At 35.0% G+C, this 14,221-nt stretch overlaps 1 protein-coding gene across 2 annotated transcripts in view; it reads right to left on the bottom strand.

Moving 5' to 3' along the window:
• Positions 1–3,909: 3,909 nt before the first annotated feature.
• The window catches only part of CTSS (cathepsin S), a 37,365-nt gene continuing 27,053 nt past the window's right edge, over positions 3,910–14,221 (bottom strand). For both annotated transcript variants that reach the window (XM_063104023.1, XM_063104022.1), the window contains exon 8: positions 3,910–4,159. In XM_063104023.1, the coding sequence (XP_062960093.1) occupies positions 4,060–4,159 (100 nt within the window). In that variant the 3' untranslated portion in view covers positions 3,910–4,059. The remainder of the gene's footprint in view (positions 4,160–14,221) is intronic.

The raw sequence follows: 14,221 nt of genomic DNA on the forward strand, positions 1-14,221 counted from the left end.
ATCTACCACATATTGTGTTCCCGCCTTTCAGTCTCCTGTGTCTTCAGGAAACCAGTTACTCTAGCAGTCTCCTACTTAGATAATTCTACTGTTATGTCTGTGGGGACAATGGATAACTTTGAAAGTAATTTATGTCTCATTTAGAAACAAAATAATAAAATCAGAGCAGTAGATAGTTGGAGATTATCCAGTAGTACAATATTCTTAGTTTACAGATTGTTACATATCCAAGTAAGTTATGTTAGTAGTATAAACATATAATTATTTATAAACCTTGATAAATCTTCATTAGGGGCGAGGAAACAGCCACCCCAAATATGAAAAGATTTGCCTGAAGTCATTCAGTTAGGAGAGGAATGAAGACTAGAACTCTGTTTTCAAGATCGAAAATAGTGAAAATCTTGGTCTAATAAATATTTTGCTTTATCTTTTTCTCACATTTAAAGTTTACAAAGGGCTTTCCCATTCACTATCTTTTTATTACTTTGCTTCCTACAAGAACCTTGTGAGGAAAACACAGGTATTATCCCAATTTTAGAAATCAGAAAACAGACTAGGGCAATTATCTGTATTGATGTAGGCAGTTACAACTTGATATAAGTGTATGAAAAAAAGGCACTGGATTTAAGGAGAAAGTCAAAAGTGGAGAAACTTTATTTATGTTTTTTTCCCCAACATTTTATGTCTTCAATAACATACACAGTGGTTACCAGCCATATTCATAATAAAGATTATTCATAAAATATATCTAAAAATAACATTTTTTTCCTTTTCAGTGTGAAAAGCTACAGAATGTCCCAGTGAGAGTGGTGGGTTGAGGGGAATAAAGAGGTTGGAATAGGGGGACCTTGGCTTCCCCACAGTCCAAGCCCCCAAACACCCTCTCTCTACCTGGGACCCAGCACAATCCCTAATTCGGAAGAGGGATCAGAGGATCTGTCTGACTCTGGGGCTGGGACAAAGGAGAAACAATTTCGATGGGAAGGTGGGTCATGGAAGGCTTCTCTGGGGAAATGACATTTAAGTTACAACCAGAAGGATGAGTAACACACACACACAAACACACACACACACAGAGGCAGGAGTATTATGGGCAGAGAGAAAAACACTTGCAAAGGCCCTAAAGAAGGAAGTACTTCAAAAATTGAAGCAAGGCCAGTGTCGCTACACCATAGCAAATGTGGAAAACAGTGGCTTCAGATGACATAGGAAAGCCAGTGTATGCAGAACTTAATAGTCAATGTTAATTAAGGCATTATATTTTGTTTTAGTTGTGATGGGAGTTATTGAAAGGTTGCAACTGGGAGGGGTATTATCTATTTCATATTTTTAATAGATCATTCTGGCTGTTGGTTGGGGAATGAATTGAAGGTTGGTTGTGGAATTGGTTCATCAGCAAAGATACATTGATTCATCTTGAGTAGTTATGTACTTTGAGGATTGCTTTATTATCATTTTTAAAGATAGCCATGTTCAGATTTATAGTCTTTCTGGTAATTAGAGTGTGCATACCTGAAGCATCATCAAGATTCTTATCCAGAAGAGTAAGAAAAGAATAATTTATTCAAAGAAATAATGTCTCTGTTGTCACATTTTCTTGCGTGTCCAGTGGAATCCTAGTTCTGGAATATTTAAATCTCATTTCTTTACCTTTATTATGCACTTATAAGTCTTGTCAACTTTTACTCTATGATGGTTCCTAGATTTGCTCCGTTTTTTTTTTTTTCTTCTGTTTTCACAGAGTATAGGGAGAGTTTCCTCCTGTTTACTTTCTTTAAATCATTGTACATATAGGTTCCAGAATGTTTTTTCTTAATTTTTTTTGTTTTAATTTTTTTTTTTAGAAATAGACTTGATTTCTACAAGTTTGAAATTACTTATTGCTAAAAATTTCCCCTTATGTTGAATGAAGATTTTAGTTAAATATTTCATTACTCGTTTAGTTCAGGCATTCTTTACCTGGGATTCACAACTCCCAAAGCCTTCGAGATAGAATTCAGAAAATTTGTAAATTTGTATGGGGAAAAATTTACATTTTTATTTTCACTAATGTAGGGGAGGAAAAATATCTCCTTCTACCCATCTTAAGTCCATAGCTGAGGCCCCTATAACACAAGACAAATTAACAAAAGTATACAAATTCATTTAGTATAAGTTTTACATGACATAGGAGCCTTCATAAGGAAATGAGGATCTGAAGAAACAGTTAAACCTGTTTGTTTTTAATAGTAGGTTTGATGAAGAGTGGAGAGTGATGGTGAAATGTGATAGGGCAAAGGGGTTATGAGCTTAATGTGATAAACTGGGGGAAATTTAGCAAGACTTGTTTGTTTAGATTCCTCTCTGTGTCCCTGTATCTTTGGAGGTAAGGATGCTCTTTTCCTCCAGTTATAGGGAGAGCACCTTTTATGTAAGGGTCAAGGTCAGAAAATCCTTTCTAGGTTTTATGACTGCTTTGGGGAAGAACAGGGAGGAGGTCAGAGTGACCTTCCTGCTTCTGCAGGAAGACTTTCTCATATTCCTCCAACTTAAAAGATTCAACATGCCAACTTGCCACATGTCGGGTAGGGTCCTATACGTCACTAACCTCTAACTGAAAGTTAGCATTTCCTTCAACTCTGAACATAGTCCATAAGCCATGGTAATATTAGCAATACTTGTGACTTTATCATCAAAAAAACCCCCAGATATTTTCATATCACATTACAGTTTTTGCAGATGTTTTCAAATATCATTTATGCTTGACACTACTTCAAATTTCGGATAGTTATTAACTCTTATTTAATGTATTTATAAAGAAGCATGTGATTACTATCTCATAAATTTATATTTTAACCTTTTAATAACTATTTCAATATAATTAGCTTCCTTTGTAATTCTACATATTTTATGTATTTAAAATCATTCTGAGAAGGCATCCATAGATTCACCAAATTGCTGAAGGTTGAGAAGCCATATTAGAGTACTTGAAAATTTATGGGCAAAACAAAAATTATGTTAAAAACTAAAGAGTAATCAACTAAATACTTTTAAACAATTATATTTCTCTACATTTTTGATGATAGTCATCATGAAAAGCATTATGACAATGTTTTTATATTCAGTAATTTTTGTTCCTTAAAATGTCCTTTATGAAGAGGGAGCCAGAGATAGTGAAATTAGTTTAAGGTCAGTTTAGGATATATTAATGATATTTTCCTACACATTTTTCATGTCATAGACATGAATTTATAAAATTTAAAGTTCCTGCTGCCTGTTCAGAGCCCAGCTACTAATCTAGAACAGTTGTGAGGAAGGTCCATCAGAATTATATAAAAATATGAGTAGAATATTTTTAAAGAAATGCAGTTTGGTTATTTTATTCAGGTTGGCTCAATTATTTGCCAAAAAAAGGTTCTGTCGAATTGTTGATGACTAGGTACAAATAATTAGAAATAGTATATTAAATTGTTGATCATTAAAATAATTATTACAAAGTGCTTGAAAGTTGATTCTTTTAAGCACTTGTCTACTTTAACATCACTTAATTTAAAAACATTTATTGAATCCTTTTATGTGCAAAGATAAAATCTGAGCCCTGAGGACATTTAAAACCTAATATGTTGTTCCATCAAAGTTGCCATAGCCCATCACCAGCATACCACAATTAGTATTCTCATGATAGATTATAATGGTTATCTAAGAACAGGAAAAGAATGATATATGGCAATGATAGAAATTTGAAATGACACATTTATTAAGCACTTTTAGGTCATCAATTTACAAAAGGCTATTAAGAGACTTAAAAAGGCAAACAGTATAAAATAAAACAATGACAAACACAACAGATTGTCTTAAGTTAAACAATCCTCAGTTATCTCTATAGTGCATTATTAATTTACTTAGCAAACTTTTTTCCAAGATCTGCAAAGTTAAAAAAGTGAAGAATCAAACTGTATTTTCTAAATAGTAGAGTAAATATATACTGATCATGACACACTTATTTCTTCTGGACACAGCAGGTAAAATTAAGAGGAAGTGTTTCATCTTTCTTGACTTGTTATAAAATGAAGAGATCCTTTAGATTTCTGGGTAAGAGGGAAAATTAGCAATCCCACAATGATTTCCACTATTTCTTGCCATCCGAATATATCCTTGTTCACCAAAGTTGAGGCCCCAGCTTTAGAAAAAGAAGTAACACAAAATTACAAATGAATACAATCAAATCATATGACCAACTTCTTATCTCTGATTGTTTTTCTCCTAAAGTGATTACATATGAAAAGCTGTGAAACAAAAGTAGAATGAAATAATATAATAATTTCCTTAGGGATTTTGGGCAATTTTGAAAGTGTAGCTTGGAAGGCTTTAGTGGTATATTGATGATTAAACTTAGTACCTAAGGAAAACAATATAAGGTCCATCTCAGTCCTTTAATCTTCCTATTCTGTAAATATGCCTTGTGCAGCAAGCAAGTATTATTATATTCTATAAGGCTCCATCTCTAAATGCCTAATAGGATCATGGGTGATGATTTTCTATCAAACTTAAATTCCTCTAGAGAATATCAATTAAGAAATATTTTTGAGTGACTACTATGAAAAAGGCATAGGGCAGGGAATTCTAAAGTAAACAGTAAAAAGTGAAGCTCTGAAAGAGCTTTTTGATCTAGAGGTGGAACTGAGATAAGACTTTCTCATAATTAAAGCTATCAAAAAATGGAGTATGCTACCTTGTAAGGAGGTACACTCCCTGGTACTGGAAGTGTTCAAGTGAAGTTCATTGCATAACTTGCCAGAGATGTTGCAGAGGGAATACATAGGTCAAATAAGGGTTAGAGGAGATCAACGGTTCTCTCATTTTTGATCTCATGGACTTAAAGGATTTCAAAATTTTTTTGCAGATTGATGTAAAGTAACTAACTTTTAAATTAGTATGTGCGGATATATAAAAAATCCCATACCATTTACTCTTGCCATCATGTTGTAAAAGAGAAAATGTTTTAACACCAAAAATAAAAAATTAGAGGACATAATCTCTAATTTAAGTAAAAAAAAATTTATAAAAATGTCACCAAAATATTGTTTTTCTCACTTTACCACAGACCAGTGAAAAAAAACTGATAAAATCCTTGTAAGATAAATTATTTCTGAAGTCCTTAATGATTCTGAGGTTTTGTGATTGTAGGTATACAAATAATTATAATATGAGGCAGAATTCATTAAGTGCTTTAAGTAGGATACAAATAAAAACATGAAATTAAGAAAATGGGCTAGCCATTAAGGTCTGTTGGTTAGAGCACAGTGTTATAATATCAAGGTCAAGGGCTTAGATACCTATAGTGGTCAGAAGCAACCCCCACCCCCACCCCCCGCCCGCCGACCCCGCAAATAAATAAATAAAGAAAGAAAAAAAAAGACATTAAGAAAATGCCTGGTGTGTTTGGAAAGCAGCAAGAAATTTAGTTGAATGAAAAAGTGGGTATGTTTAGTGGAACAGAGGGAAAAGAGGATAGGAAGTTGGTTTGGGGCCATATTGTGCACACAGGTTAGAACAGCAGGCTCAGGAACTTGTACTTTAATTCCAAAGTCATCACAGATTTTTGCTTAGGGACTCAAAGGAAGGTTGTGTTTTTGCTTGCAGTGGAGAAACTAAGAAGTGCTTGTTTATTGCTGGAAGACAAGTGGCATAATTTAAAAGGCTGTGCTTTAAGTGGCCTTAAGTATTCATGTATTAGCCCTCACTGGACACTTTTCAGGTCTTATTTTTATCTCTGTGTACCATTTAACACAGTTTTCTATTCCCACCTCACTTCTCTATTGGCTTTTTATTTTTATTTTTTTTGTCTTTTTCGTGATCGGCACCGGCCATTCCTATATAGGATCCGAACCCGCGGCGAGAGCGTCGCTGCGCTCCCAGCGCTGCACTCTCCCGAGTGCGCCACGGGCTCGGCCCTCTATTGGCTTTAAGACACTGCTATTTGCTGATTTTCTTCTCTCTCTCTAGTCACTCCTCATACTTTCATGGGCTTCTTTTTTTTACTTCCTTTCACTTAATTGCCAACCCCCCGTTAATAGATCCGCAATGCCTTTATAGTAAAATCCAACTCCTTTGTCACTTCTTATCAATGAATATAGTGCTCTTTTAATACCTAGTTTGATAAGCAAAAGCAATAATAAACAACTATGGCCAAGCTATCATTAATATTAATAGCCGGTATTTATTGAACACTCATTCTGTGCTAAACAGCTTAACATACATTATCTCATTTAATCATCATCCTGTGGGTATTATCTTCTTTTTACTAAAGAGAAAAACAGAGGAGCAGAGTATAAAGTGACTTGCCCAAAATCACACAGATGGTAAATTGTGAAGCAAGTGTTCAAATCTAGGATTGTTTTATTCCAAAGCCTACTTTAACTTTTATACTATCCCTATCCCTACCTTATCCCTGTGAGTGAAGTAGTATGGAGAATTAAATAAAGACCAGAACATCCAGGATCTTATATAATGCACATCTTCTTAGTTTCACTGCCTTTAAAAATAGGTAAAATAAATAATTTTATATGAAATGAGTTTGGACCTGATTTATGGTAATGAAAAATGAATTGAGGGTCCAGTTACTAGTAATATGACTTCAATCAGTGAGATCAAGGAGTCTCAGATCTCATTCAACACCTGGACAACTTACTTTTCTCAGCTTTATAGAATAACGTCAACTTCCCCCAATTTTGTAAAGGAGCCCAAAGTTTTTTTTTTTGACTGAGTCCTGCTAACTTCCCTTAAAGAATGCAATTAATTAAAAATCTCAAGCTAAGCAAAGTATCTAAGAACAAATTCTTGCCTTCAAAACTGTATGAGGTCTGCTCCAAATGTTTATTTCAGTTCTTAACAAATTGTTTGTTTTTATTAAATCTATAGCTCTTTCATTCAAACTGTTCAACTTTGGGAAAGTTTCTTACCTCTCAGGAGTTCCAAATTCTATATGATGGGGATAAAATGCCTATCTCATAACATTACCTTAAAAATTAAATGAGATGTATTTAAAGTACAAGTGCAATATCTGGTACATAATAAATGCTTGATAAGTGGAGGTAAATATTTTTATTATTATCCAGGTATGAGTTCATCTGACTGGACTCAAGTAGAGTCCCCCTTTTTAAATATATAGCCTTCTTCTAGGGTGATCACCAGTCCCAGTTTTCCTGAGACTGTTATGGTTTCAAAAAGAAAGTTCTGTGTCCCAGAAAGCCCCACAGTCCTTAGCAAAAAGAGACAGTGGGTCACCCTACCTTCTCCCTGCATAATACAGGCCTACTAACTTATTAGATAGTCCTTTTAAAATATATGCCAGTTTCTTTTGGAATAAATGGAAGTCCTGGTTTTCTTAGGCTGTGCCAGACACTATTCTAGGCATTAGGATTACAATGGTAAACAACATAAAATCTTTTTAAAGCCCACATTCAAGAGGGAAAACATATAATAAGCAAAGAAGTATATGATATATACAATAAAGAAAAATAAAACAGGGTAAGGGGATACAATGTTGGCAGTTAAGGCTCCATTTTAGATGGAGTGGTCAGGAAATCCTTCTCTGAGGAGATATTTGAGCAAAGACCTAAGTAATATGAAGGTACAAGTGATGCAAAGATCTGGGGAAAGAATTGGCAATAAGCTTGGCATATCTGAGACACATATCTGTGCCTAGAGCTGAGTGAGAGAGGGGAGAGTAGTTGGAGAGGCAGTTGGAGAGATAGTCTGAGGCCAGACAATGTCATGTATCATAGGTCATGGGTTTTGTTCTGAGTGTGAAGGAAAGTCATTAGAAGGTTTGGAGTAGGAGAGTAACATAATCTGCTTTATGCTTTAAAAAGATCATTCTGGCTACCATGTAGAGAATTAATTGTAGGCAAACAAGAGGGAAAGCAACTACTAGTTAGGAAATTATTGCAATAGGCCAAGAGACAGATGGATAGTGTCTTGAACTATAATGGTAACAGTAGAGGTATTGAGAAGTAATCAGATTTGGAATAACTTAGTGACAGCAGAAATGACAGGATTTGCTGAAGATTTAGATGCTGTTCATCAACATCTAAAGTGAAGAAAGAAAGGACTCCAGTGTTTTAGCCTGGGACAAATGGTGTTGGCATTTACTCAGATGGGGGAAACTGGGGCAGTAGCAGAGAGGCAGGAGTTATATTTTGGACATGTTAAGTTTGAGGCCTACAGATACTCAGATGGAGAGGTCAAGCGGTAGGCTGTTGGACATAGGAGTCTGGTACTCAGGAGAGAAATTAGGGCTGAATATACAAAGTTGAGAGCATCAGCACACAGATGGTGTTTAAAGGTGTTTAAAACCGTGAGACTAAATAAGATTAGATAAGGAGAGGAGAGAGAGAGGAAAACTGAGGCCTGGGAAATTTTAATATTTGGAAGTGAGGAGGAATAAGAGGAACTAGTAAAGGAGACTGAGAAGTAAGTGGGAAGAAAACCAGGAGAGTGGGATCCCCTAAAACTGTTTCATGATGCAGAGAGTAATCATATATCAAATGTTGCTTAGAGGGCAAGTAAAATGAGGCCTGAAAACCGACTACTGAGGCAAAATGGAGGATGATTAGTAATCTTGACAAGAGTGATTCCTGTGGAGTGGTGGGAATAAATACCTGATTTGAGTCATACTTCAATATGCACAATTCTTAATCTTTTCATAGAGAAATTTCTAAGAAAAATTTTTAGATTATAAATTTTTTTAACCTTTTCTCAGCCTTTGATCCACAGAAAGGAGGCAATATGTATGAATTTAATATAGACTCCTATGATGTTTAATATAGAACATGTAACCTAACTCTACTTAAAGAATCAAGATCTTTTGAAAGATCAGACAACAGTTTTTGGTAAGGGAAAATGGAATATGTTCTTTATTCCAACTTATATTTTTATAACTTCATGCCACTTACGGATGAAGAGGACACATTTATGTCCTCCACCCACAAACTCCACCCCCAATAAAGAAAAGAAAGATAAGCATCTTCCCTGATGACATGATATTATAATGCATTTGAGCTTTAAGAGGCAGTTGGCCTTACTATCTAATACTATCAGAAATAATGGCCTAAATTCAGCTATTCCCAAATAAAAATGTTCATTTTTGTTATGGATACTATAACATGCGATTCTGGGATAGTTAATATTAGAAAATCAATTCACTTCATTATCTCCACCTATTTTGCAACTATTTATCTTAGAGAATTTACCAGATATTACTTAAAGGTGTCCTGGGTGCTTTCTTAGTTTTTCGGTGTTTTGGGGTTTTTTTTTAAGGTTTTAATGAGCATATGGTTAACAACTTTCATTTCCCCCCCCCCAGGCTAAAATAATCCTATGCCCAAGAACTTTGAGGTCTTGATTACTTATTGATCTGTGTACTAAACTTTTTTTTTTTTTTTTTTAGAAAAAAAGGAGGTGGGCCCTTTTTTTCTAAAAACAGTCTTTGCTCATCTTGTGGGTAGTTCCTTAGATTGGGGTGGCCTTCTAGAAAATTATGTTTCCTTGTTAGGCTCCTAAACTTTTCTAGGTGGAGAGCAATTGTATCTCTAGTTAAACTAGGTTTCTAAATTTATGGATCTGCCCATGATTGGCAGCATAGATCATCCAAATACTTCAGGATCTTATCCAACAGTATAACCTCAAAATCTCTGCTGCCTAATATTTATGGAAATGTTCCTGAAGAATATGAAGATCATCATTCCTCACAGATTTTTGGATTAAGTCAAACCATCAGAGGGTAGTGCAGTTTGGTATTTTGCATCATTTTGGCCCCCATAGCATAATTTTTACTCAATTTTGCTTTGGCATTAAATCATTGGCCTATATTGTTACACATTCTGAAAACATTCTGTAAAACTTATTACAATATTTATTGTTGAGATGTTGTTGCAGGTATGGTTTTATACATCATTTGGTATTCTGTTCATAGAGACACAAAGGAGGAATAATAATAATTACTATGATTTACTGGACACTTATTATGTGCCAGGCACTATGTACTAAGTGTTTCACATGCATTATCTTTTTTAATCCTTATAATAATCTTCAGGCCATTGTTTTCATTTTATAGATGAGGAAATTAAAGGCAAAGAAGTTAAATAACCTGCTGAAGGTCACAGAGACAGTTAAGAGAATTAGAATTTTTTTTTTATTTTTTATTTTTAAAGATGACTGGTAAGGGGATCTTAACCCTTGACTTGGTGTTTTAAGCACCACACTCACCCAGTGAGCTAATCGGCCATCCCTATATGGGATCTGAACCTGTGGCCTTGGCATTATCAGAACCACACTCTCACTCAGGAGTAAAAATGCTCTTACTCATTATGCTATACTATATTACACTGAGAAGCTAAATACCCATGTCAAGAAAAGGGAAAAAAATTCAGGGACATGGGTCAATGTTACATACATGCCAGAAAGAAGATTAAATATAAACAAAAGGAAGATATAAAAGAACAAACCAAATAGAGGAAAATTCTACATTCTTTCACTTGAGGTTAACTTTGTAGCATTGGGAATGACACATAATTCAGCCTGCTAAGAGATCAATAAGAACAAGTCTGATTCTAAGAGGATTTTATTTGAGTATATCCTTTGTGGAGCCTGGAATTCACGTGCATGTTCAATCTCTCTGTGTTAGGATTTAGTGCCAGAGATAGCTATGGTCTTTCATCATTTGGTCCCTGTCTACCCTGCATCTCTAACAGGCACCTTATAGAAAAGTACAACCTTACAACCTTTAGAAAAGTACATGCAGTTCCCTTAACTCATTTACTTTTCCTCATCTCTACTTTTTCACATTTAGCTTTCTCTGTTGTGATTGCCCTTTTCACTTGGCTAACTCCTTCTTGTCTTTTAAGATTTAGTCAAATAACTTAACTGAAAGGCCTTCCCTGACCACCCAGGCTAGGCTAAGTACTCTTTGTCTATGCTTCCATTGCAACCTAGTATATCTTTATCTTAGCATTTATCACATTCTATTGCAACGATCTGTACGTGCACCTATCTGTTTCCTTGACTCTATTAGACTATAAGTATTTTGAGAGATGGTAGAAAAGCTGTATTTTCATTGCCAACACCTGAGTTCCTAGCTTGGCATATGCTAGGTACTCAATATATGTTTGTTGAATCAATGTATGAATGAAGATGAAAAATGAACAAGAGACTATCCAGCCTTTAAGAAGTTTATATTCTAGTGAGTGGAGATTTACAGAAATAGCTATAATACAAGGCACATGTGTTAAATACTATAATAGACTTTATAGAGCATTGTTAAAGCTTAAAATTAGAGAAAAAATTCTGAATAGTGAATGGGATATTGAGGAATTAGCATTGAGGTAGATTTTGAAGAATGAATAGGATTTTTAATGACTTTTTTTCATTTTAAAAGTAATAACTTTCTTTTTAAAGATAAGTTTAAAAACACATAAAGATAGACAAAGACAACTACTATCAACATTTGGTATAATTCTGGTCCTTTAATATAGCATACATCAGAGAAGTTGAACATACCATTTTAAATTTAATACTTATATTTATATTTATAAAATGTATATTTATATATATATTTCCACTTAAACATATATCCCAAGTATGTTGTTAGGTTATTCATAGTAGTCTGAATAATTCTTATGCATGGAGTTGATTATGTCATAGATGTAGATTTTTTGGCTGCTTACTAGGTTTTGTAAATGCTACAATTTGAGGGGAGAGGAGGAAAAGGAGGAATTGGTAAAGGGACATGAGAATCAACTATATTGTGTATTGATAAATTAAAATTTTAAAAAATGCTACAATTTGCATAAATTGGGTATGAAGGTTTTCCCATATTTAGGATTTTTTTTTCATATAAATTCTAAGTGAAAATGAGACAAAGAATATGAAAAATACAATGTTCTTAATTCATATTGTCAAATTGCTTTCATGAAGGATTTTAACAATTTACTCTCCTATTAGACTACATGAGAATATACATTTCACCATAGACATGTGGGATTTTTGTAGGCAGCAATGGGCTTCAAGGACATTTCAGAAAGATGAAACAGCAAACATAAAAGAAATGGAGGTAGGTAAGCATCTATAAATTTAGAGAAGTTTAGCCTGGGGGTGGGAAATGGATGTTAACCATATGCTCTTTAGACCCTTAAAAAAAAAAAAAAAACTAAGAAAGTAAGTAGTTCACTGTGGCCAGATGATGGGTGTCGGTGTATGAGAATATACTGGAAGGGCCGACCCCGTGGCTCACTCGGGAGAGTGCGGCGCTGGGAGCGCCGAGGCCGCGGGTTCGGATCCTATATAGGGATGGCCGGTGCGCTCACGGGCTGAGTGCGGTGCAGCTGACACCACGCCAAGGGTTATGATCCCCTTACCGGTCACACACACACAAAAAAGAAAATATACTGGAAGAAATGAATAGAAACTATGATGAAAGCTAGATAATGGAGAACCTTAAATGCCTGGCCAGGAGTTTGGACTTTATTTTGATGACAATAGTAAATTATTTGGATTTTTTGAGAATGGACGGACTGACATAATCTATATTTTAAGAGGATACCTCCATAGCTGGGTAGGATGGAATCTGAATTAGAGTTGGGCCTTTTGGAATGGAAAAGAGAAAATACACATAAAACATGATTCAGAGGCTGAATGGACAGGGCTTTGTGTGTTGAGAGAAAGGGAAGTCCAAGATGATGCCAAGGCTTTAATAATCTGAAGATGGTGACGTATTACCCAAAATAGGGAATGGTTTTCCCTTGAGTTTGTTCTAAAATCATTTTCAGGGATGGAGGATGAGTTAGGATAGAGGAAGAGAAGGAATTTTTAGACTTGTTGAGTGTGACAGAGTGTGTGTGTTATGAACAGTAGTAGGGTGAGTGAGTGAGGAATTTGGATTTTTCAAGCAGAGCTGCCAAGTTGGAAGTTGGACCGGGCAGTTCGTCGCATAGTAGAGAGGTCATTTTTAAAGATTGTAAACTAAGAATCATCTACATAATGACAATAGTTGAAACTCAAAGAGCAGATGAGTTTGCTTTGGTATAGCAAAACCATGTAAGGGACAAGTGGAAGAAAATAAGATACAAAGCTAACACTGATGTAGCGAAACGAATAAAGATACTGCTATGTCATAGATGCCACAGAAGTAAATGCAGTAGAGAGTTTATGCAGAGAAATCTTTTACATTTCTGTGCCATTGTATATGTTTTTTTGGTCACTGGGCAACTTCTCTGTCTCCAACACACTTTCCTCCTCCAGCACATGAGCAATTCCATTTATGTGAAAACGATGCAAAATAGCGTCTTCCCTGTGGAGCTTTAGGTAGTTAAGCACCTCTTCCTCTATAGTCCAATAGCCATTTAGACATATACAATTATATCTTGATGTGTTGTATTTTATTGTTTAAAAATATATCTAATTCCATGTTGAATTGTGAACACATTCAGGACAGGACAGTTTTTTATTAACTTTATATCCTGGGCCTAGATAATGTTGGATACATTATAGATGCCTAATTAATGCTGGTTGAATGAATGAGTGTAAAGAGGTTTTAAATTTCAAGGCAAGAGATATCTAAACTAGAGTAGTAATAGAATAAATGGAGAAGGGACAAAATCAAGGACAGATGATCTTCAAGAAGAGCAGCTTCAATAGAGAAGGGACACCTACTGTAGGGAGTCCCTCAGGGAGTCAGTAAGATATGAGAGAAAGTATTGCTTCATTTAAAAAAGCTTTCACTGGTCTGCACTCAAGCTGACCAGTGCTGTGAATATGTTATAAGTGAACCAAGATATCAGTCCCTTCAGCTACTTTCCCAGTGGGCCATACAAATATTATCATCTTTTATGTGTGCCACAACATGAAAAAGTACCTTTTTGTTTGTCTGTGATTTGTAGACTACGTACTTTCAGTAAAGATTTGAGTGGTGTTATGGGTTGAATTGCGTACCCCCCAAACATGTTAGAATTCTAATCCCCAGTACCTAAGAATATGACCTTATTTGGAAATAGAGTCTGGTAGATGTAATTAGTTAAATTAAGATGAGGTCATTAGGGTGGGCCCTAATCCAACATGACTAATGTCTTATAAAAAGGGAATACTGGACACATAAACAGGCATGCACACAAGGAGAATGCCATGTGAAAATGAAGGCAAGAGATTGGGGTGATGCTTCTAGAGGCCAAGGAAAGCTAAAGATTGC

This window comes from Cynocephalus volans, chromosome 8, assembly GCF_027409185.1.
Source record: "Cynocephalus volans isolate mCynVol1 chromosome 8, mCynVol1.pri, whole genome shotgun sequence".
NCBI classification, from domain to species: Eukaryota; Metazoa; Chordata; class Mammalia; order Dermoptera; family Cynocephalidae; genus Cynocephalus; species Cynocephalus volans.